Below are 25784 nucleotides of genomic sequence, written 5' to 3' on the forward strand. Positions count from 1 at the left end.
TTTATGTAATAAAAAATACTTTTTATGTAATACTTTTTTAGGTGTGCCAAAAGGTTGAGGCCTCTGGGTTTGAATTCACCAACTTGGTATTGTCAATCTCCTTCCCACCACAGCTATCTGTAAGAGAGGTAAGGTCATTTACATACGTAAAACTATATGTGAAGTACACAATAGAAATTTCTAAAAAAATAGGAAAGTATAAATATTCCTTCCCATATTATATTTTCACATTTTATGAATTTATTGAATGACTGAAAGCATTACATTATTATAGTTGCTTAATGATGTTGAGTGAATGGATGAGAAAAGGAATTATTGGTTCAAGTTAGTTTATTCATCACAGTACTGCCATCTAATTCAGTAGCAACATTCATTGAGTGGCATGTTGGTCAGAGAAAGATATTTGACCAGGACTTCAGAGATCTTTTGGGGCAGATGTATGTGTTTTATAATGGTCCTAGGATAAGATCATTTTAATTTTGATGAGCCTTCTCTTTTCCAGAGTAAAATATAAAAAGACGGCACCTCTTTTAGTCAATGGAAAAAGGGAGAGAAATAGCCTCATATTTATTTTAACTTTTTTCTTTTGGTAAGTGAAAAAAATAATAGTAGTCATTATTGTAATGTTCCTGTGTGTAGAAACTGATGTGAAAACACAAAACTATCTTTGTTAATACTGTTAAATGTAGTATAGAGAGAATGGCCTCTGTAACCTCAAATTATAATGAGCTGTAAACACATCTATTTATATGTATGAGGTATATTTTCCCTAAGAATCCCAAAGCATCACCTTACATCTTATACCATCATTTTCTTGGGGTGAATATGTTTATTAGTCCCTAAAAGGCTAAAGATTGACTTAAGACTTGTTGAGGCTGGATAAATGATAGAGAAGAGCTGGGAAGTGAAAAAGAGTAGAGTGATTTTAAGTAGTATCTCTGTTGATGACAAGATAATGGAGCAAATGGAAGAGTAAAGGCAGTGATAATGATAATACTGAGGTTTATAAACACTTAAAGTCATTTTCTAGTCAATCATCAGTGCATTTCTCACAGATAGGTCATCTCCAGGGTCCAATTTTGGTGGAGAAAAACAGACTTCCAAAAGCTAAGTGACTCACAAAAGCTTTCAGTGTTTGAGTAACAAAAATAGGAAAAGAAATATATTTTCTAAGTGTGGTTATATATCTTACTACCAATCTTCATCTCAAAGTTTATATTTTTACGTTAAAATTTGTATTGTCCATTTTTACCACATGTGATGATTTTAACAATATTAACTTTTGAATACTTATGAAGTATTTATATTCCATATTAGAAATAGAAGATGCTGTTTTAAAAAATAGAATTATTCTGCATAAACTCTTCTTGTTTTTATTTATTTATTTTTGGCTGCGTTGGGTCTTCATGGCTGCATGAGGGCTTTCTCTAGTTGCGGCGAGCGGGGGCTACTCTTCGTTGCAGTGCGTGGGCTTCTCATTGCGGTGGCTTCTTTTGTTGTGGAGCACGGCTTTAGGCACGCAGGCTTCAGTAGTTGTGGCTCGCAGGCTCTAGAGCGTGGGCTCAGTAGTTGTGGCTCACGGGCTTAGTTGTTCCACGGCATGTGAGATCTTCCTGGACCAGGGCTCAAACCCATGTACCCTGCATTGGCAGGCAGATTCTTAACCACTGCGTCACTAAGGAAGTCCTTAAACCTACGTTCTTATACTTGGGTTTAGAAAAACAACTGCCAAGTAAAGGATGAGGCAGGAGTGGCTTGAGCTATGTTTAATTGGAAGATTGGGATTGACATATACACACTACTATATATAAAATAGATAATTAATAAGGACCTACTGTATAGCATAGGAAACTCTACTCAATACTCTGTAATGGCCTATATGGGAAAAGAATCTAAAAAAGAGTGTATGTATGTATATGTATAACTGATTCACTTTGCTGTACACCTGAAACTAACACAACATTGTAAATTAACTATACTCCAATAAAAAAAAAAAGAGCTGTGTTTATAGCAATGGCTTAGGAGTTTTAGTTAGTAGCCCAATGAGAATTATGGGTGTGATTAGATAAGTTCTCTGGATTTTCATCCAGATATTAGAAGTATAGTATCTGAAAAGATGAAGGTGACAATCCTTTTTTACTCAGTGCTGACCATTCCTAGCGTACCATAGTCAGATGGAATGTTCTACTTTAGGAGGAGCAAATACAAATGGGAAGGCATTTTGTAGTAGTCCCCCAAACTTGTGAATATGTTATTTTGCATTTTTAAAAAAGGGACTTGGTGGAAGTAATTAAGGTTAAGGATGATGAGATACAGAGATTATCCTTAATTATCTAGGTGGGCTCAACCTAATCATGTGAGTCCTTAAAAGTACCCTTCCTGGCTGAGGTGATGGTAAGAGAAAAAGGTGATTGTTTAAGAATGGTCAGAGTGATGCAGTGTTGCTCACTTTGAAGATAGTGGGAGGGAGCCTTGAGCCCAGGAAAATGAGTGGAATCTGAAAGCTAGAAAAAGCAAGGAAACAGGTCCTCCTAGCCTAGAGCCTCCAGAGAAGAATATGGCCCTATTGACCCAGTGAGACCAGTGTCAGGCTTCTGACCTAAAGAACTGTAAGATAATAAATTTGTGTTTTAAACCACTAAATTTGTGGGAATTTTTTATAGCAACAATAGAAACAAACACATTTAGATGAGTGCATTTAGAATGTGGGAGACATCTGAACCCTGGTCACAGGAGCTGCTGCCAAAGGAACTTGGGTTATTTAATTTGGAGAATAGATGATTTAGTGGGACAAATTTGCCCTGCTTAAATATTTGAGGGGTTTTCTCCTGGAGAGATAGAGTAATTTTCAGCTGTAAGGAGGATTATCCAAAACAGGATAGACTGTTTTCAGGAATGGTGAGTTTTCTGTCACCAGAATGTTTAAGCCAAGGCTGGGCAACTACTTGGCAGATGTGTGTATATATATATATATATATATATATATATATATATATATATATATATATATATATATATATATATATATATATATATATGTAAGGAAGTTGTGAACCTATAGTTGGTTAGACTAGAGACTTTGTTCAGCCTTTACAAACTTCAAGATCCTATATAGTTTTAAGAAAAATATTTATTATAGTAATTTTTAAATGTTACCTTATATTCATGATTGATTCCTCTAAACTCCTACACCACATTACATTACTGCCACACTAAAATTACCATAGAGTGAATAACCCAGACTTATGCTAATATTAGGCTAACCTGGTATTGATGGGAAAAGAGCATTCCAAGTAGGTCCTTTTAAAAGTAAGCACTTTAAAGTCCTGTTCTTCTAGGTTTATCTTTACTAGTACAGTTCAGTAGGGGGCAATATTGTACTATCAGTTTGGCCTACTGGCCCCACCTCAGGAGCAGCGTGCGGGAAAGTTGTTTACTACTGGCTTTTTTGGGTTTTGTTTTTAATTTTTATTGGAGTATAGTTGATTTACAATGTTGTGTTAGTTTCTGCTGTGCAGCAAAGTGAATCAGTTATACATATATCCACTCTTTTTTAGATTCTTTTCCCACATAGGTCATTACAGAGTATTGAGCAGGGTTCCCTGTGCTCTACAGTAGGTCCTTAATTACTATTGACTTTGAATGTTAATTATCCCTTAAATGTTACTTTGGTCGTATGAAACACCTACTTCTCTATATGCAACTTGGTATAGTTTGAGTTTTATTTGTCAAATCAAAACCTTTTTTCTCTCATTTGTTAAACTTTGTGATATTTCCATGCTTTGCACTAAGTACTATAAGTTATACACAGCCCTGGAAAAGTAGCCAAAAATAAAAGCAGTACCATTTCTGTGGTAGCAGTTTATATTTACAAAGTTGTTCTTTTCTTAAATTCTGACAAATGGGTATTCAAAAGACTTTGGATTTTTACTTAAATCGGTGCGGTCTTAGCCAGTTTGGGACCATCATCTCATTAAGAATCTAAAGAAAGCAATGACTCCCTTGTCCTAAAAATGCATGTATTCAGAATTTTGCATGTATTTATATAGGCCTCTTAAACTCCCAGCCATTAACCTAGGATCTTTCTTAATTGGACGCTCCAGTAATTTTCCCCCTCTGTAATTGATTGATGTGCTTACTTTTTCTAAAGGGCAATGTTTTTTCTAATTATGATTAGCTCATAGTACAGAATTTGATGAAATCTCTGACTTCAAGTACAGAGAGCTACACTTTCAATTTCATATTGTATGTGTAGGCCTGAGCTGGCTATCTTCATTCATTAACCCAACTCTCTAATTTAGCATGCATATCTTCTACGTTTTATTCATTTTCCGTGACTTCTCAATTTTTATTTTGTATGACAACACCTTGCTTAAATCAGTTTTTGTTCTCTCTTACCCACCATTTAGTACCAACTTAAGGTTCACTTCAATCGATAAACTTTCTGAGCTTACTAAGGAGTTTTCAGACTTTGTAACCCTATTTTTTGGTTAGGTTAGTTAGTTAAGACTTGCTTCAATCTTTATGTGGTGCATTTATCCATGCAAAGCATTTTTACAAGGTTGCTGAATGAGGCACTGAAAAACATGCAAAATTATAGCAATCACTGTCTCGGCCTCTTAGGGATTTTTCAGTAGATTCTTTATGGATGGGTTGGGGAATGTAACCTTGCTAATGTTTTGCATATACAGGCTGCAACATTTTAAGCCATTCAGAGGACATGCAGCAAACCCATCTTCCTTATGAGAGGTGACCCCAATAGCATACCTCTGTGAGCACAACATCAGTATATGGAAGTCTGCATGATCAGAATCACAGAATCATAGATCTGTAGGAGACCTTGGTGACCATCTAGCCTCATTGAAAAATGACATGTATATGGTTGTGATTTGTCAGAGCTCTGGCCATGCCACCATCTCAGGTATAAATCCCTTAAAACCTACTGAGAATCTCTGATGGAGTCCAGGAGTTCCCAACCTTTAAATCTCTGAAAATTTAACGGATCCCCAGTGTCTGTGAATTGGAAAGAAGGTATGTTTGGATGATTTTTTTTCAGCCTCACAGATTGGGATTACTTCACTAATCATCTCACTCATCTCATGTGAAGGGGGGAAGACCAAAGCTTGCCCAATGTGTCACATTTATTGGAATTTGGGTTTGTCTCCCTCATTCACGCTCTTTTTTTTTTTTTTTAAATCCACACCATCTCTCCATCTTTTATACTTAGGCATGTTTTATTTACTTAACTACCTTGGGTCTATGGGCATTGCCTTTTCTTAACTACTGCACTTGGTAAGCCATACACTCGAGAAGGATCAGGGAACAAAAGAATGATAAAATCTAGGCAGAGCTGTTGCATCAGGGGGAACATGGGACTAGACATGGGAACAGGTTCAGGATTCTGTTATTTCATCTACAATTGGGACGTGTGTTCCAAGGAAGAAAGGATGAGTGACCTGTGATTAGTCAAGGTCTTTGTAGAACCCAAGTCCTGGTTAGTTTAGGGTGGGCAGTCAGCAGTCCAGCTGTCAGGGAGTCAGAGCAGGTATTGAATAGGTTTAATAACTCACTATTAGAGGGTACAGTTGCAGGGAGACCAACAAATAAAGCAAGAACCCTTTCCTGAAGTCACTGAGCCTTGTAGCAAGGAAGCACAAATCATATTCCCACGAATGAGATGCCATGGTGAAGTAGGACAAGGAGCAAGGCTAATTCTAAAAACCATCACAATAATGTATACTGGATTCAGGAATGCAGTTGGCGGAGTATTCAGACATATGTTTAAATACTTGAAGGTGCGTATGTTTACTTCCTAGCTTTGCTTTTTTCTTGGCCTGAACCAGCTAAGTATAGGCAGAGGAGGCAGCAAGAAAGAAAAGGTTGCTATGGCTAATCCACCAGTGTGGGTGGTTGAGAGGTAGCAGGGTGTGTTAAGAGCATGAGGCAGCCTTAAAATTTTGAAGTTTATGTTTTAATTTGTATGGTCTTATTCCATGAATTGTCACATTTTGCATCTTTAAAATTTTTAGTGAGAAATGGTTATATAACAGAGTTAATAGAAATACAAGATGAAGCAAATCCTTTTTCTATTTCCCCATCAAATGCAACATATTATCACATTGCTACTTACCAACTGTTGAGTTCCTTACCAAACTTTCCTTTTTTTCATTCAGTTTTAGGACTGCATGGCCTAGTGGACTAAGTTTCAGAAAAAGGGAGCTTCTAAATTAGACTCTATTTCAGATTTCTTTTGTTACATAGAGAAGTCATCTCAATTACCCTTTTTGCTGAGATCACCACCATGTTTTAGACTTACTAATTCTCAACTACTAAGTTATTATTTTTGAAAAATCATTCATAATAATTTATATATACAATATATGTATATAAAGTGATAGTTTATATGTGAAACAGCCACACCACCACAATGTGTGCTTATGTTTTAGGAGCAGTGAGATACAACCCCTTTCTTGGAAAAAACAAGGGGCAGTAGCTGCCACCATTTATTATTTGTAGGACAGTGTGCTGCCTGTGCTGTCTCATTTAATCATAACAACCCCTTGAAGTAGGCAGTGTTATTATTTCTATTTTACAGATGATGAAATTGAAACTCAAGGTTACACTGCTAATAAATAACAGAGCTAGGATTTAAACGCTCATGTATCCAGCTCCAAAGTATATGCTTTTGATTATTGCTGTGCCCTACTTACTACCTACACTGTGATTTGGTCAGATAGATATCAGAAGTGGGTTATTGTGTATCTGTGTTTACAGGAGAGGCTTAGTCTAGGTTTTGACCTTTACACTCAAATGGTATAGTATCTTCAAAGTTAGGGAAAGGATTCTTGGTAAAAGTGTATATATGTGTATATATATATATATATATATATATATATATTAAAAAAATATATATGTAGAACCAGAGCTCTTGTAATATTTTAACAAGAGTAATAATTTAACAAACATGATGATAAACCACCAATTTATTTGGTGATTCTCTAAAATTACAACTTTGAAAGTAAAATTAAAATTACATTTTTTAGCACTTTCCCACCACACTTGAGGTCAAGTTTTGTTACCAGATGATTGGAATAGGTACAGAAGAGGTTTTAAATCAAATATCTTTTTACAGCAGATGTTTTAAAATAGAGGAATTTCCATTCACTTTTGTGAGGAGCTACTTCTGTTTTTCCTTTAATCTTAGAACGATTGATAGGTGTGTGTGATGATGAATTATTATGTTATTCCCTTAATAATTAGAAGTGGGCATGTCAGGATTTCAGCCATGTCCTTTTGTCATGTGTACTTCCAAATATCCAAAAAGAGGGAGCTGGTGCCACCCTGAAGTCAGACAAATCCAACTTCATTATTGACTTCTCAGAAATCTCTTCCTTTAGAAGTAGTACTGCTACTTTCTTACCTTTAAAAGAAAAAGAAGAATTAGTAGTATTGATTAATGGTAGTGCTACAGCTGCTCATGCTTCTTTTTTTAAAAAAAATTAGGTTGTACTGCTTAAAATATTGGATGTTATCTTTACAAATCTTTCCTTTTATTTTTTAAAATATTTATTTATTATTTTGGGTGCACTGGGTCTTAGTTGCAGCACGTGGGATCTTCGTTGCGGCACATGGGCTTCTTAGTTGTGGCATGCGAACTCTTAGTTGCAGCATGCATGCGGGATCTAGTTCCGCGACCAGGGATCGAACGCAGTCCCCCTGCATTGGGAGCACAGAGTCTTACCCACTGGACCATCAAGGAAGTCCCACAAATCTTTCCTTTTAAACGAAACTTTGTTTTTCCTTACCAGTATTAATACAGGATCAGTTTTAGTGGAATCTATTTTCTAGAGTAAATACCTTTCAAGGAAATGGTATCTGAGAATTTTTTTTCCTAAGAAAAACTGGGTATCTTTTTCCTTGCCATTATTTTTATTATGCAGAGTTATCTGATTTTTTTTAATATGATAAATATTTTTCAACCAATTTGGACACTCATCGTTTATAAAACTCTCATGTGAAAGGCCTTAGTTTAGCATTGGATTGTCATTTCACAGTGTTACTTCCTTTTTATTGCTTGTAGCTTTGGGTTTAACAGTTAGTGGGTCGGAGATCAGATGGGTGTATGGCTGTCTCTACAACCTTGACAAGAGTGCTCAGAGCAGGTACTGGCAGAAGGAAGAGGGCAAGCTTTTTATTTAAGGGGTATATAATTATATAAATTTTTATTTAAAAATTTATATGTATGGCAAATTAAAGAGTCATATATTATTTTTATTATCATTTAAAAGCTATTCAGAGAATTCCCTGGTGGTCCAGTGGTTATGACTAGGTGGTTTCACTGCCGTGACCCGGGTTCAATCCCTGGTCAGGAAACTAAGATTCCACAGGCCACGCAGTGCAGCCAGAAAAAAAAAAAGACAAAAAGTTATTCATATAAGTAACTATTGAAGTATTGATGTGATTGAAACTCTTGATTCTTTTCTCTGGTGGAATCTCAGTTTATCTCTGAGGTGGTTGTTAAAATGTTATTGTGAGTATCTGGGCAGGTATAATGTGAGGGGAACTAATTTGTGGGGAAAAATAAAATGGATTTTATTTAGATGCGGTCATGAAGTATAAAAAAGGAAATGAAATAATGAAATAGCTGCGTTGGTATCAACACAGGTAGCCCTTTTATTCTTATATAAAGAATCATTGGCTTCCCTGGTGGCGCAGTGGTTGAGAGTCCGCCTGCCAATGCAGGGGACACGGGTTTGTGCCCCGGTCCGGGAGGATCCCACATGCTGCGGAGCGGCTGAGCCATGGCCACTGAGCCTGCGCGTCCAGAGCCTGTGCTCTGCAACGGGAGAGGCCACAACAGTAAGAGGCCCACGTACCGCAAAAAAAAAAAAAAAAAAAAAAAAAAATCACACCTATTAGAATGGTTATTATAAAAGAGACAAGAAATTGCAGGTGTTGGAGAGAATGTAGAAAAAGGGGAACTCTTGTACACCGTTAGTGAGAATATAAATTGGTGCAGCCACTATTGGAACACAGTATGGGGATTCCTCAAAAAATTAAGACTAGAACTATGATATGATCCAGCTATTCCACTTCTGGGTATTTATCCAAAGAATACAAAATTACTAATTTGAAAAGATATATGTACCCCTATGTTCATTCAGCATTATTTACAGTAGCCAAGATATGGAAACAACCTAGATGTTCATTGAAGGATGAATGGATAAAGAAGATGTGGTATATGTACACAGTGGAATATTACTCAGCCATGAAAATAAGGAAATCTTGCCACTTGCAACACTGTGAATGAAACTTGAGGATATTATGCTAAGTGAAATAAGTCAGAGAAAGACAAAACTGTATGATTTCATTCATATGTGGAACTTAAAAAAACAAATGAACAAATAAAGCAAAACAAAAACAAACTCACAGGGGACTTCCCTCATGGTCCAGCTGTTGAGAATCTGCCTTCAAATGCAGGGGACATGGGTTCGATCCCTGGTCAGGGAACTAAGATCCCACATACTGCGGGGCAACTAAGCCTGCACGCCACAACTAGAGAACCCACGTGCCACAACTACTGAGCCCACGTGCTCTGAAGCCCATGCGTCACAACTAGAGAGAAGCTGGCACACCACAATGAAAGATCCTGTGTGCCACAATGAAAGATCCTGCATGCTGCAACAAAAAGACCCAACACAGCTAAAAATAATAAATAAATATTTTTTAAAAACCCCTCCAAACTCACAGATACAGAGAACAGATTGGTTGTTATCAGAGGGAAAGGGGGTTGCAAGATGGATGAAATGGCTGAGGGGGGTCAATTGTATGGTGAAGGATGGTAACTAGACTATTGGTGCTGATCATTTTGTAGTATATACAGATGTCAAATTATAATGTTGTACACCTGAAACTTATATAATGTTATATACCAATTTTATCTCAATTTAAAAAATCAGGGCTTCCCTGATGACACAGTGGATAAGAATCTGCCTGCCAATGCAGGAGACACAGGTTTGATCCCTGGTCCAGTAAGATCCCACATGCTGTGGAGCAACTAAGCCCACACACCACAACTACTGAGCCTGCGCTCTAGAGCCCGTGAGCCACAACTACTGAAGCCTGTGTGCCTAGAGCCCGTGCTCTGCAACAAAAGAAGCCACCGCAATGAGAAGCCCGTGCACCACAACGAAGAGTAGCCCCCACTCACTGCAGCTAGAGAAAAGCCCGTGTGCAGCAACGAAGACCCAACACAGCCAAAAATAAATAATTAAAATAAAAATAAATTTAAAAAAACTTAACTCATTAAAAAAAATAGAATCATAATATAAAATAGTTTCTATTTAGAATTCAGTTCACATCTAGGATTTAAATTTTTTGTGAAGCTGGGGTGTTATGTGTATTGATAATATTTGTTCATTTGGTATCACTATAAATTCATATTAGAAACTGTGAGAGAATGATTTTAGTGAGACTTTGGATCGTATTTCTGAAAGCATTACCTGGTAGAATCTCTCCTTATGAAGAAAGTGGGCATGTACACTCAAGCCCTATTGAATAAATCAGTAACCAGGAACGAATGCTAAATTGGTATTCCAAAAGATTTTTTTAAATGCAGACATGTATTCAGGGCACTTCTTCTGGATACATTTTTATTCATGATGCAACCTGAGTTATTTTGTAAATAAGATTAAGATGCACCACATGTGTCTTTTGAAGGGCTTTTAATCATACTCACTACAGTTATAGTGTAATGAATCAGAGTGAGTGTTCAGATAAACAATATTCAATTAGCATAGAGACTTTTTTCCTGAGCTTGTGATATAGTACATCTATTGGATAGCTTGTTGGACATCTTAGGTAGTCTTTTTCCAGTTTGTTTTGTCTTTCATGTTTCTTACATTTTAAGTAATTGCCTCATAGGAAACACAGAGATTACATGATGTGAGTCCTTGAAGTTGAAATCTATCCTGGAATAGAAATATTTTCATTTTCTTTTTAGCAATTTATGTTATTATATTCATCAGCATTTAACCCCTTCCTTCTCACAGATAACCATTGTCTTTACTCCGAAAGCTAGAGTTGAAATGGGCCTGATTTTGAACTTCATATAAAATGGAATCATAACATGATAAATCTTTTGTGTCTGGCTTCTATCATTTGATGTTATTTTTAAGAGATTCATTCATATTGCTATGTGGAGCTGTAGGTTGTCATTGCTGTACGGTATTCAGTTGCATGAATATACTGCAGTTTATTCATACTACTATTAACGGATATTGAGGACATTTCTAGTTTTTAGCTACTTTCAGCAGTGAAACCATCAACATTCTTGAAGCTTATCCTAGTGCAAATATGCAGGAGTTTATCTATGGTATATGCCTATGAGTGGAATTGCTGAGTCATAAGGAATACATTTCTTTGAGTTTATCAGATAATGCCAAACTATTTTCAAAGTGGTTGTACTAGTCTACATTCCCACTTTCATTTATTTTGATCTTTAATTTCTTTCAATAATGGTTTACAGTTTTCAGTGTACAGATTTCACACATATTTAAAATAATTTGTCCCTAAGAATTTCATTGTTTTGGGTGCTCTTGTAAGTGGAATTGGAGTTTTATTGCATTTTCCAATTTTTCATTGCTGATCTGTAGAAATGTAGTTGGTTTTTGAAGACTTGTAACCTGCAATCTTGCTAAACTTTTAAAAATAGTTCTAATAGTTTTGTTGTAGATTCCTTAGAATATTTGACCATGTTTTTTTTATTACAAATTCAGATTCTTCAGTTGATAGTGGGTTATTCAAGTTTCCTATTACTTCTTCTGTCAGTTTAGGTAATTTGTATCTTTTGAGGAATTTGTTTCATCTAAGTTGTCAGATTTATTTTCATAAAGTTTTTCATAATGTTCCCCCTTCTTATGGTTTAATGTTTTATTCCATGACAATGGTAATGTGTGTCTTCTCTTCTTTTCCTGTGATCTGTGCAGCTAGAGATTTACCAATGTTATTGATCTTTTCAAAGAACCAGTATTTGGTTTCATTGATTAATTCTGTATATGTTTATTTTATATTTCATTGATTTCTGTTCTTTATTATTTTCTTCCTTCTACTTATTATGGCTTTAATTGTTCTTTTTCTGTCTTCCTAAAGTTGGGAGCTTAGATAGTTTATTTTGGGTTTTTCTTCTTTTGCGCTACAATAGCAGAGTTGATTAGGTGTGCTAGATGCATATGTCCAGCAAAGCCTAAGATATGTACTATCTAGTCTTTAACAGAAAAATGTTGCCAAGCTTTGCTCTAGGGGCTATAATAACCATCTTTATCTTAACTCAATCAGGAATATTATAATCTTACAACATTATATTTCTGTTTTACTGTTCTTAGTGCAATTGTATATCTGTTATGTCTGTATACGTTTTAACCCTACAATACTGTGTTATAATTTTTGCCCTGAAATACATATCTTTTAAAGAAGAGTTGAAAACAATATGCCTACCTATTATATTTACCACAAATTTACCATTTCTAGTGCTCTTCATTTCCTCTAGATCCAAGTTGCCATCTGGTGTCATTTCCCTTCATGTGACTCATGACCCCCACTGAAAAGACCCTCATTTTACCTTCTCCAAAAAAAATAAGTAGTCTTTTAGAGGAGTTAGGGCAGGTCATTCACCTGGCTAAATGAAGTGATGTGGGGGATTTGAAGAGCTACCTCTTTTTTCAAACAGATTTTCAGTCAAACTTCCTTATTTTGCTCCTTCTATCCCCACTTCCAGAATTCCATGGTGGTGTGTTTACTCCTCAGACTTTCATTGATTGTGGCGTATCAGTGCCAGTTTAGGTTTCAGCTTTTTGTGTGTGTCTCTGTCCTTTACGATTCCTCTATCTGCTTTCCAACTTCCAGATTTCTAACTACACTCCCACTGTCCCCATCCTGGTGGATTTTATGCTCTTTTAACAAATCTCGTTATTTGTTGTTTTAGAGGATTAGCAAAAGTACATACCTGAATTTGATATTCTCTCTTTACCCAGAAGTCCAAATACATTTGCTTACTTTTAAAATATAATTTTTGCATTTGTCTCATTTTAATTTTTATTATAGTTACATTATTTTTATTTACTACATTAAACAAATTACCAAAATCAAAGTATACTGTCTAGTTTCTTTCATCTGTGAGGTTAGAAATACTTTTTTATGCTATAAACAACCCTAATGGAAATCTGTCAATTTAGTTTTTATTTTACAAATTAATTATATGGAAAAATATGAGAAAAGATATTCTTGAAGAAATTTTATATTCTTTTTTGGCAGTTAATAGTAGCGTTCATACCCAATAATGACATTTACAATGTTTGCATATTTTAAGGTTATATAATGGAGGAGTGGTAGGTGGAAGAAAGGGTAGAAAAAATTCGTTACCAGTTAGACTCATGAGTATATTTACTAATCATTTTTGACATCTCATGAAGTTAGGCCTTTTTTATTTGTTTAGTTATTTTAACTTCTATTTTTATATCATATTGTACAAATTAGTGGTAGTATATGAATAACTCATCACACTGCCATTTTCTAGAAATGCACTTGAAATATCCCAGCCACCAAAGCCTTGTCATTAGATCTTGCCATTAGATAGTCTTCACCAAATTATTCGTAGGAATCTGTGGTTCCTTCTTCCTTCTTTTTCTCTCACTGTCTCCATCTCTTTCTCCCCCTTTCCCTCTCCCTTACCTTCCTGCCTTCCCTTGCTCCCTCCCTTCCTTCCAAATACTATATCAAGGTGTCCTAATAAAGATATTGGCAGGATTCAAACTGGACAAAATTTAAGGTCCAAGGGCCCCTGCCTTTCTCCTTTCCCCAGCGTCATACTGCATTTTGTTGTTGGGTATATGGTTTGATCTGCCTTGATCATTTGCCTTTATGTTTTGCACACCCGTTAACTAGCATTCATGGCTAGAAACTGGCCCAGTGCAGGTGATGTTCCATTCTCAAATTCACAACAAATCACCTTCCTTAAACTTTTAGACTAAAACTAGAACTGAAAGTTTGGAAGGGGCAAGGCTTGAGGAAATCCCCTTTTTTGTTTAATGTGCATTACTAAACAGAGTTAGGAGACCTGCATTATAAAAAACAATTAACATTTTGGTATAATATCTCATTTAAACTTCCAATTATGCAAGAAACAGCATTCTCCCTGTTTTACAGACGAGGAAACAAACACCAAAAGGGCATTTAATTGCCCCAAATTACTTGCTGCTAAGTAGGAAGAGAACTTGAACCCAGTTCTTTCTATTTCAGACTCCCATGCTTTTTCCAGGATTCTTTTTGACCTTCTTCCCATCCCGCCTCTGACACTACTTAGGCAAGTTCCTGGAAAGAAAAAGTGGTAGGCACACTAAACCTTACCAGATCAGAGGAGTTTGTCATTTATTTGGAAAGATTTTGTTTGAAGTTTTCAGGACATTGTTTTAATAAATTTAGAAAGCCTCCAATATTAATACCTTGACACATAAGCTATTTCTCAAATTATAATAAAATTCATTAACTTGGAGAAAGATTTTTCTCTAAAAATAAGATCGTGTTATATGGGGTGGGGGAGGGTGTTGTGTGTACATTTTATAGTTTACAAAACATTCATTCTGTCATCACAGCACTTCTAAAGATAGCTATTGTATTTATGGGGAATGAGGTTTACATTTAAAATGGGCAACTCTTCTCTTTGAATTGATTAAAATTTTGATAAGTATTTCCAAATTGACCTCCTAAAAGATGTTACCAGTTTACAACAGTGTATTACAACCTTGTACCCTTGCCCAAACTGGGCATATCATACTCTTTCGTATTCTAAACCACGCAAAAATTATCTTGTTTAATTTACACTTGTTTGATTTTCAAGTGAGGTTTCACATCTCTTTTGCATGTTTATTAACCATTGGGGTTCCTTTTTATTTGGTTATTTGGCTCTTTAAAATTGATTTGTAAGAGCTCTTTGGACATATGGTTATTGATCCTTTGTCTATTTTATTTCTTTCAGCCTGTCATTTATCTTTGTTTATGGTCATTCAACAAACTTAAATTTCTAATTTTTGTGGAACTTTTCAACTAGGAACAAATTTCTCTACATTTTTTCAATTCTTTGTTTGGGCTTACAATTATTTTACAGTTTTCATCTCACATTTCATAAATTTATTCGTATGTGGGTTTTTTTAACGTGTTTTCATTTTTTATTTTAATTGTAATCTGAGTAGGTTTTTTTTTTAATAACATTTTCTATTTGGTTACTAGGAAAGTAATGTGTGTATGTTTGTGTGTCTTGATATTTATCTTGTAACTGCCCAACTTTCTAGCCTCTATTATTAATTCTAGTGATATTCCCCTAATAATAATTCTATTATTAATTAATTCTGAATTAATTCTAATTCAGTTGGTTATCTAAATATGCTGTTACCTTATTTGCAAATAATGATCATTATTCTAGTCTTTTTTTCCTACTATTTATGTGTATATTTATTGTATATGTGTGTATGTATGTATGTATGTGTGTGTATTTATCTTATAGACTTGACTAGGACCTCCAAAACATGTTACCTAATGGTAATACAAGTGACTCTTGTCTTAACCCTCAATAATAGGAATGTTTCTAGAGTTTAAATATTAATTATGTTGTTAACTCTTTTCTGATACATACTCTTTATCTATTTAAGGAAGTTTGCTTCCATTCCAAGTATAGGAAGTTTTTTGAATCAGGAACAGATATTTTGCAGACATATTTTTCTCTTTTTAGCTATTATTATAGTCAAGTAAATGAATTGATTTTCTTATGTTGAACTTTTGTTGTTTTCCTGAGATAACATTTTTCAGTCATTTTATTTACATAAAAATTTGACTTATTAATATTTTATATAGGATTTTTACATATATACATAAATATGTATATATATATGTAAATAAGAATAGCCTATTATCTACCATTTTTATGCTACCTTTGGTTTGGGTATTAAATTATGCGATTAGATTACATATTGGATTATGGTTTGAATATTAGATTATGTAAGCTATGTGGATTTAATTATCAGGCTTTCTATCATTTAAAAAAATTTTTAAAATTTATTTATTTTTTATATAGCATGTTCTTACTAGTCATCAATTTTATATACATCAGTGTATACATGTCAATCCCAATCGCCCAATTCATCACACCACCATCCCCACCCCACCCCCCGCGGCTTTCCCCCCTTGGTGTCCATATGTTTGTTCTCTACATCTGTGTCTCAACTTCTGCCCTGCAAACTGGTTCATCTGTAGCATTTTTCTAGGTTCCACATACATGCGTTAATATGCGATATTTGTTTTGCTCTTCCTGACTGACTTCACTCTGTATGACAGTTTCTAGAGCCATCCACGTCTCAACAAATGACCCAATTTCGTTCCTTTTATGGCTGAGTAATATTCCATTGTATATATGTACCACATTTTCTTTATCCATTTGTCTGTCGATGGGCATTTAGGTTGCTTCCATGACCTGGCTATTGTAAATAGTGCTGCAATGAACATTAGGGTGCATGTGTCTTTTTGAATTATGGTTTTCTCTGGGTATGTGCCCAGTAGTGGGATTGCTGGATCATATGGTAATTCTATTTTTAGTTTTTAAAGGAACCTGCATACTGTTCTCCATAGTGGCTGTATCAATTTACATTCCCACCAACAGTGCAAGAGGGTTCCCTTTTCTCCACACCCTCTCCAGCATTTGTTGTTTGTAGATTTTCTGATGATGCCCATTCTAACTGGTCTGAGATGATACCTCATTGTAGTTTTGATTTGCATTTCTCTGATAATAGGTGATGTTGAGAGCTATCATGTGCTTCTTGGCCATCTGTATGTCCTCTTTGGAGAAATGTCTATTTAGGTCTTCTGCCCATTTTTTGGTTGAGTTGTTTGTTTTTTTAATATTGAGTGCATGAGCTGTTTATATATTTTGGAGATTAATCCTTTGTCTGTTGATTCGTTTGCAAATATTTTCTCCCATTCTGAGGGTTGTCTTTTTGTCTTGTTTATGGTTTCCTTTGCTGTGCAAAAGCTTTGAAGTTTCATTAGGTCCCATTTGTTTATTTTTGTTTTTATTTCCATTACTCTAGGAGATGGATCAAAAGAGATCTCGCTGTGATTTATGTCAAAGAGTGTTCTTCCTATGTTTTCCTCTAAGAGTTTTATAGTGTCCGGTCTTACATTTACATTAAACTCCATTTTGAGTTTATTTTTGTGTATGGTGTTAGGGAGTGTTCTAATTTCATTCTTTTACATGTAGCTGTCCAGTTTTCTCAGCACCACTTATTGAAGAGACTGTCTTTTCTCCATTGTATATCCTTGCCTCCTTTGTCATAGATTAGTTGACCATAGGTGCGTGGGTTTATCTCTGGGCTTTCTATCTTGTTCCATTGATCTATATTTCTGTTTTTGTGCCAGTACCATATTGTCTTGATTACTATAGCTTTGTAGTATAGTCTCAAGTCAGGGAGTCTGATTACCCCAGCTCCGTTTTTCTTCCCTCAAGACTGCTTTGGCTATTCGGGGTCTTTTGTGTCTCCATACAAATTTTAAGATTTTTTGTTCTAGTTCTGTAAAAAATACCATTGGTAATTTGGTAGGGATTGCATTGAATCTGTAGGTTGCTTTGGGTAGTATAGTCATTTTCACAGTATTGATTCTTTTAATCCAATAACATGGTATATCTGTCCATCTGTTGGTATCATCTTTAATTTCTTTCATCAGTGTCTTACAGTTTTCTGCATACAGGTCTTTTGTCTCCCTAAGTAGGTTTATTCCTAGGTATTTTATTCTTTTTGTTGCAATGGTAAATGGGAGTGTTTCCTTAATTTCTCTTTCAGATTTTTCATCATTAGTGTATAGGAATGCCAGAGATTTCTGTGCATTAATTTTGTATCCTGCAACGTTACCAGATTCATTGATTATCTCTAGTAGTTTTCTCGTGGCATCTTTAGGATTCTCTATGTATAGTATCAGGTCATCTGCAAACAGTGATGGTTTTACTTCTTCTTTCCCAATTTGTATTCCTTTTCTTTCTTTTTCTTCTCTGATTGCTGTGGCTAGGACTTCCAAAACTATGTTGAATAATAGTGGTGAGAGTGGACATCCTTGTCTTGTTCCTGATCTTAGAGGAAATGCTTTCAGTTTTTCACTATTGAGAATGATGTTTGCTGTGGGTTTGTCATAAATGGCCTTTATTATGTTGAGGTAGGTTCCCTCTATGTCCACTTTCTGGAGAGTTTTTATCATAAATGGGTGTTGAATTTTGTCAAAAGCTTTTTCTGCACCTATTGAGATAATCATATGGTTTTTCTTCTTCAATTTGTTAATATGGTGTATCACATTGATTGATTTGCATATATTGAAGAATCCTTGCATCCCTGGGATAAATCCCACTTGATCATGGTGTATGATCCTTTTAATGTGTTGTTGGATTCTGTTTGCTAGTATTTTGTTGAGGATTTTTGCATCTATATGTATCAGTGTTATTGGTGTATAATTTTCTTTTTTTGTAGTATCTTTGTCTGGTTTTGGTATCAGGGTGATGGTGGCTTCGTAGAATGGGTTTGGGAATGTTCCTTCCTCTGCAATTTTTTGGAAGAGTTTGAGAAGGATGGGTGTTAGCTCTTCTCTAAATGTTTGATAGAATTCACCTGTGAAGCCTTCTGCTCCTGGACTTCTGTTTGTTGGAAGATTTTTAATCACAGTTTCAATTTCATTACTTGTGATTGGTCTGTTCGTATTTTCTATTTCTTCCTGATTCAGTCTTGGAGGGTTATACCTTTGTAAGTATTTGTCCATTTCTTCCAGGTTGTCCATTTTATTGGCATAGAGTTGCTTGTAGTAGTCTCTTAGGATGCTTTGTATTTCTGCAGTGTCTGTTGTAGCTTCTCCTTTTTTCATTTCTAATTTTATTGATTTGAGTCCTCTCCCTCTTTTTCTTGATGAGTCTGGCTAAAGGTTTATCAATTTTGTGTATCTTCTCAAAGAACCAGGTTTTAGTTTTATTGATCTTTGCTATTTTCTTTGTTTCTATTTCATTTATTTCTGCTCTGATCTTTATGATTTCTTTTCTTCTGCTAACTTTGGATTTTGTTTGTTCTTTTTTCTCTAGTTCCTTTAGATGTAAGTTTAGATTGTTTATTTGAGATTGTTCTTGTTTCTTGAGGTAGCCTTGTATAGCTATAAACTTCCCCCTTAGAACTGCTTTTGCTGCATCCCATAGGTTTTGGATCGTCGTGTTTTCACTGTCATTTGTCTCTAGGTATTTTTTGATTTCCTCTTTGATTTCTTCAGTGATCTCTTGGTTATTTAGTAATATATTGTTTAACCTCCATGTGTTTGTGTTTTTTTCATTTTTTTCCCTGTAATTCATTTCTAATCTCATAGTGTTGTGGTCAGAAAAGATGCTTGATATGATTTTAATTTTCTTAAATTTACTGAGGCTTGATTTGTGACCCAAGATGTGATCTATCCTGGAGAATGTTCCGTGTGCACTAGAGAAGAAAGTGTAATCTGATGTTTTTAGATGGAATGTCCTATAAATATCAATTAAATATATCTGGTCTATTGTGTCGTTTAAAGCTTCTGTTTCCTTATTTATATTCATTGTGGATGATCTGTCCATTGGTATAAGTGAGGTGTTAAAGTCCCCACTATTATTGTGTTACTGTTGATTTCCTCTTTTATAGCTGTTAGCAGTTGCCTTATGTACTGAGCTGCTGCTACGTTGGGTGTATATATATTAATTGTTATATCTTCTTATTGGACTGATTCCTTGATCATTATGTAGTGTCCTTCCTTGTCTCTTGTAACATTCTTTATTTTAAGGTCTATTTTATCTGATATGAGTGTTGCTACTCCAGCTTTCTTTTGATTTCCATTTTCATGGAATATCTTTTTCCATCCCCTCACTTTCAGTCTGTATGTGTTCCTAGGTCTGAAGTGGGTCTCTTGTAGACAGCATATAGATGGGTCTTGTTTTTGTATCCATTCCGCAAGCCTGTGTCTTTTGGTTGGAGCATTCAATCCATTCATGTTTAAGGTAATTATCGATATGTATGTTCCTATGACCATTTTCTAAATTGTTTTGGTTTTGTTTTTGTAGGTCCTTTTCTTCTCTTGTGTTTCCCACTTAGAGAAGTTCCTTTAGCATTTGTTGTAGAGCTGGTTTGGTGGTGCTGAATTCTCTTAGCTTTTGCTTGTCTGTAAAGCTTTTGATTTCTCCATCAAATCTGAATGAGATCCTTGCTGGGTAGAGTAATCTTGGTTTTAGGTTCTTCCCTTTCATAACTTTAAGTATATCATGCCACTCCCTTCTGGCTTGTAGAGTTTCTGCTGAGAAATCAGCTGTTAACCTTATGGGAGTTCCCTTGTATGTTGTCATTTTTCCCTTGCTGCTTTCAATAATTTTTCTTTGTCTTTAATTTTTGCCAATTTGATTACTATGTGTCTTGGCATGTTTCTCCTTGTGTTTATCCTGTATGGGACTCTCTCTGCTTCCTGGACTTGGGTGACTATTTCCTTTCCCATGTTAGGGAAGTTTTCGACTATAATCTCTTCAGATATTTTCTCGGGTCCTTTCTCTCTCTCTTCTCCTTCTGGGACCCCTATAATGTGAATGTTGTTGCATTTAATGTTGTCCCAGAGGTCTCTTAAGCTGTCTTCATTTCTTTTCATTCTTTTTTTTTTTTTATTCTGTTCCGCAGCAGTGAATTCCACCATTCTGTCTTTCAGGTCACTTATCCGTTCTTCTGCCTCAGTTATTGTGCTATTGATTCCTTCTAGTATAGTTTTCATTTCAGTTATTGTATTGTTCATCTCTGTTTGTTTGTTCTTTAATTCTTCTAGGTCTTTGTTAAACATTTCTTGCATCTTCTCGATCTTTGCCTCCATTCTTTTTCCGAGGTCCTGGATCATCTTCACTATTGTTATTCTGAATCTTTTTCTGTAAGGTTGCCTATCTCCACTTCATTTAGTTGTTTTTCTAGGTTTTATCTTGTTCCTTCATCTGGTACATAGCCCTCTGCCTTTTCATCTTGTCTACCTTCTGTGAATGTGGATTTTGTTCCACAGGCTGCAGGATTGTAGTTCTTCTGGCTTCTGCTGTCTGCCCTCTGGTGGATGAGGCTATCTAAGAGGCTTGTGCAAATTTAGGCTTTCTATCTTTTGTCTTTGGAAAATTTTAGCAACAAAGGAGTAATCTGTTTCTGTTTCTTGAAGTTCTGGTAGACTACACTTAAGAAAACATTTTAGGGAGTACTAAGGGGAGATCTTTATTACTTTTTCTGTTTATTCTGTTGAAGGTTATTGGTCTATATGGGTTTGTTCATTCATCTTGAGTCAAATTTTAATTATTTGTATGTTTCTTCAAAATTGTTCATTTCAGTCACATCAGTAGTTCTCAGAGTGTTGTGTAGGGACTACTAGGTGTCCTTGCACGAGATTCATAAGGCCAAAAGTATTTTCATAATATATATAATTATTTGCCTTTTTCATTCTCATCCTCTCAAGAGTATACAGTGGAGTTTTCCAGAGGCTACATGATATGTACTATTGCAGCAAATTGAATGTAGAAGCAGATATGAAAAAACAGCTATCTTTTATTAAGATATATACTGAGGAAATTGCAAAAATGTACTGCATTGCCATTCTTCTAAATTATTTTGTTTGAAAAATATAATATTTTAAAAATGTTAGCATGTAGTAGATTTATTACTTTGTTATCAATTTTAGATGAATTAATATTTTTAAATTTTTTAGTTTTAATTACTAATATTATAAATATTGATAGATATAACCAACATAAACAAAAGCTATATTGGGTTCTCAAAAATGTTTAATACTGTAAAAAGTCGTGAAACCAAACTGTTTGAGAACCACTGATCTAGATTTAATAATTTAATTTTTTTGAAAATGCATGTACTTATCAGCTATGTTTCTTGAAATCTTCTTTGAATAGAATATTCTGCCTTCTGCCTTATGGGTATGTTTTTATCTATCTATCTATATATATATATGTATATATACGCACACACACACATACACACACATATATACATACATATATATATCTGCATCTGTACGTACACATACGTATTTGCTGCATCTTTGTTTTTTACATATTTATTGTGTGTCTCTTCATGTGTGCTTGTGAGCAGAACCCCAATGTAGATGGAAGAACTGGCCCACTTGGTATTTTGGATCTTCTTTGTGGCTGATTTTGTCCACAGGCCAAGTTTACAGAAGTGACTTAGGTATGTGAACTGGCAGACTTCTGATGGTCGGCCTGGTTGAAAGGCATGGAGTTCCTGATCTGTAGCAGAAAGAGTGGGAGGCTCTCCCAGGGAAGTTGCTGTCATAGGCCAGCCCTATGCTCTGATGGTTACATTGGATTTCTTTTTTTGTGGTACACGGGCCTCTCACTGCTGCGGCCCCTCCCATTGTGGAGCACAGGCTCTGGATGCGCAGGCCCAGCGGCCATGGCTCACGGGCCCAGCTGCTCCGCAGCATGCAGTATCCCCCCAGACCGCGGCACGAACCCGTGTCCCCTGCATCGGCAGGCGGACTCTCAACCACTGCGCCACCAGGGAAGCCCTACATTGGATTTCTTGAAACCCATATTGTGTCCAAGGTAGGAATCCAGAAAACTCCCTAGACTGAGTCTGCTATATACAGGATCCTGGCCACTATGAATCCCATGGTCAGTACTTTTCTGGGGCCTGCAGTCTATGCATGCCAGCTGTCTGTCCTCAGTGTACCCTCTTCCCCAATCCCATCAAGATGGACTATTTGATCTTCTTATCCATGATGACTATCTAGAAGCCTCTGGCTCTGAAGGCCAGTGCCTGTGGAGATGTACTGCAGGGCACAGATGAGATGCCTGGGCCTGGTACCTCCTGCCTGCTACCTGTGCACTGGGAGCTCCTTCTTGGAAGAGAATAATCCAGCACAGTGAGGCATAGGGTTACAAGCCAAGACCTAGGACAGGGTTTTAGCTGTTAAAGCCTCAACTTATTCTTTCAGCAAAAGGGCTGAGGACTGTTGAACAAGGGTTAGTTTGAAGGCATTGAGATCCAATACTGGAAAAGACCCTAATCCTTCTCCTTGCTGTACCTGTCAAAATCATTTCCTTTATCCAGAGGCAGGTTGAGCAATTGCTTGGATTTTTTCAGTAGCCTCCTAAAAGCTGTCCCTGCTTCCATGCTTGTCCCCTACCACTTTAAAAAGTAAATCAATTCATGTCCTTCCTTTGCTTACCCTCCTGTGTCTCCCCATCTCCCTCAGAGTAAAAGCAAAGTCCTTTAATTGCCTACAAGGTCCTGTACTGGCCCTGCCCTACCACTGCACCTTAGTTCTTTGACTTCATCACTTGATACTTGTTCTCTTTCCTGACTGTTCCAGCCACATTGGACACAACAGGCACACTTCTGCCTCAGGGCCTTTGCATTGCTATTCTCTCTGCCTAAAATATTTCTCCCTCAGATATATGTATGGCTTATTCCCTCACCTCCTTCATATCTTTTTTCCTTCTCAGTGAGGCTTTCCCTTACTACCCTGTTTAAAATTGCAAATTGCTCTTCTTCCATTCCTCTTTCCTGTCTGTTACTTTTCTCCACTGTATTTATCATTTCTCATTGCATTTATCACATAAAACAGCATGTGATTTGTTTACTTATTTTGCTTGTTTTCTGTTTGACTATAAATTTTGTAAGGACAGGGATTTGTGTCTGTTTTGTCTACTAATATATGCCTACCACACATGGACACAATGTTATTTGTCATTGACTATAGTCACTCTGGACCATATCCAGCATGTCTTACCCAGGTTCCCAGCAGCAGCAGCAGTGGCAATTTATATCTATCCAATGATCAGAGTAAGAGGAAGAAAGGGGGAATGGGAGGAAGGAGGTTTTTCCTTCTCCTCTGCTCCCCAGGGACCCTCATACTTTTTTTTTTTTTTTTTTTTTTTTTTTTTTTTTTTTTTTGCTGAAAAACACAAAACCTTTGAGGTTGAGATAATATCCTTAGAGAAAGAGAGAGAAAATTACGTTCCGCAGTAAATAACAGTTCTATACTTTTTAACATGTTATATAAAAAGAACAGAAAATTAGAAAATGTCTGGCTTCATTTTTGTTTTTCTCAACCCTGTGGAGAAAGAAAATGTAGAGGATTGGGGTGGGTTTTTAAATATGGCTAACAGAACATTTATTTATCAAAAGAGACATCCAGACTCAGTGTGTTAGTTTTACATCACAGGTCTGACATCCGAGATTCTGGGGAAAAGAAGAGTGGCAGGGAGGTGACGGTGGTGAGGAGACATGGGGGTAGCTAAGTGGAAGAGTCTAGAGGGGTTCTAGGAGGATATTCTCCCTACCTCTCTTTCTGCTACCATTCCTGACACCAAACCTGACCCAAGGTGAGGAGCGGGCAGATGTTCAAAGTGTTGCAGACTGCAGGGTGGGGAGGAGGAGGAGGAAAGCTCAGGCAGTTTTGCTGGGTGGGAAGAGGGAATAAGAGTTTCTATTGTTACTAACATCATTATTGAGCCTAGTTCCCAACTGGCTATTTGTATGCAAGAAAAATACATAAAAGAGTGTGTGTGTGTGTGTGTGTGTGTGTGTGTGTGTGTGTTGGGAGAAGAAGAAAGAGCAGGGCGTAGTACTTATAGCTGCCCACACAACTATTGTCATTTCCCTGTTGGTGCATGTCTATATTTGCTTTACCCTTGTAATTATAAATGAGTCCAAGAGATGTGTAGGATTCAAAAGACTTGAGAGTTTTAAGGGCATTAGTGGTAATTTAGAAACCCCAACACCACTGTCGATCACCAAGTCCTGCTGGTCTGTGTCTTTATTGTCTCTTACAGCTGCCCCCTCCTCTCCATTCCTACCGCCACTGCCATATGTGTTATTTCTTACTTGAATTACTGCTTTCGTTTACGAAACGTCTTCATTTCCCTTAGTTCCATCTTCTTCCTCTAGTTCCCACTGCAACCAGAGTGAGCATTCCTGATGACAAATGTGACCATGCTACTCCACTGCTTAAAATCCTTCTGTGGCACCATATTGCCTTAAGTGTAAAATCTAAACCTCTTAGCATGGGTACACTAGTTCTATGACCTTAGTCCTGCTTCCTCCTTTGCACTTCGCAGCCACACGTCCTCAGCTCTTTAGGGACCACTAACCTTTAGTTCCCAGAACCTTCCTCATGCTCCGTGACCTTTGCACAACAGTTTCCTCTATTTGGAATGTACTTTCCCCACTCTTCACCCAGTTAATTCTCAATCCCTGATTCTTCAGAGCTCAGATTAGGTGTCACTTCTTGATAACTCTAATGCCAAGGCTGAGCTGAGGATGCCCTAAGTGTCCACTCAGAATATGTCCTTGTCACAGCCCGCACCATTCTGTATTTTTATTGTATTAATATTATTAATCATTATTATGGTTTTATTATCATTTTACTTACCTTTATTCTCTCCTAGTTCACGAGTTCCCTTATGGGCAGAAACTAGTCTTTCAGGTCTGTTTTCTCAGTAAAGATATCACCACATAGGAGGTACCCCCCAAATAATGAAGTGTTGAGCCCCTTTATCTTATAGTTGAGAAACCAAGACTCAGAGAGGTAAGCCACCTTGCAAAGTGCTCACACAATGTTTAGAGTCTAGTGTTTGTTTCCCTCTGTCAGGAATTACAGATTCAGGTGTCTGTAAGGGCCAGATAGGCAACAAATATGAGAGAAGT

At 36.3% G+C, this 25784-nt stretch overlaps 1 protein-coding gene across 9 annotated transcripts in view; it reads left to right on the forward strand.

The window, feature by feature from the left end:
- The window catches only part of PUS10 (pseudouridine synthase 10), a 66505-nt gene that overhangs the window by 6640 nt on the left and 34081 nt on the right, over positions 1–25784 (forward strand). For all 9 annotated transcript variants that reach the window (XR_007470780.1, XM_033407241.2, XM_049695780.1 and 6 more), the window contains one exon: positions 42–128. Coding sequence is in view for 8 of the 9 variants with exons in the window: in XM_033407241.2 (XP_033263132.1) it covers positions 42–128 (87 nt within the window). In the remaining variant the exon portion in view is untranslated. The remainder of the gene's footprint in view (positions 1–41; positions 129–25784) is intronic.

This window comes from Orcinus orca, chromosome 13 (genome assembly GCF_937001465.1).
Source record: "Orcinus orca chromosome 13, mOrcOrc1.1, whole genome shotgun sequence".
NCBI lineage: Eukaryota > Metazoa > Chordata > Mammalia > Artiodactyla > Delphinidae > Orcinus > Orcinus orca.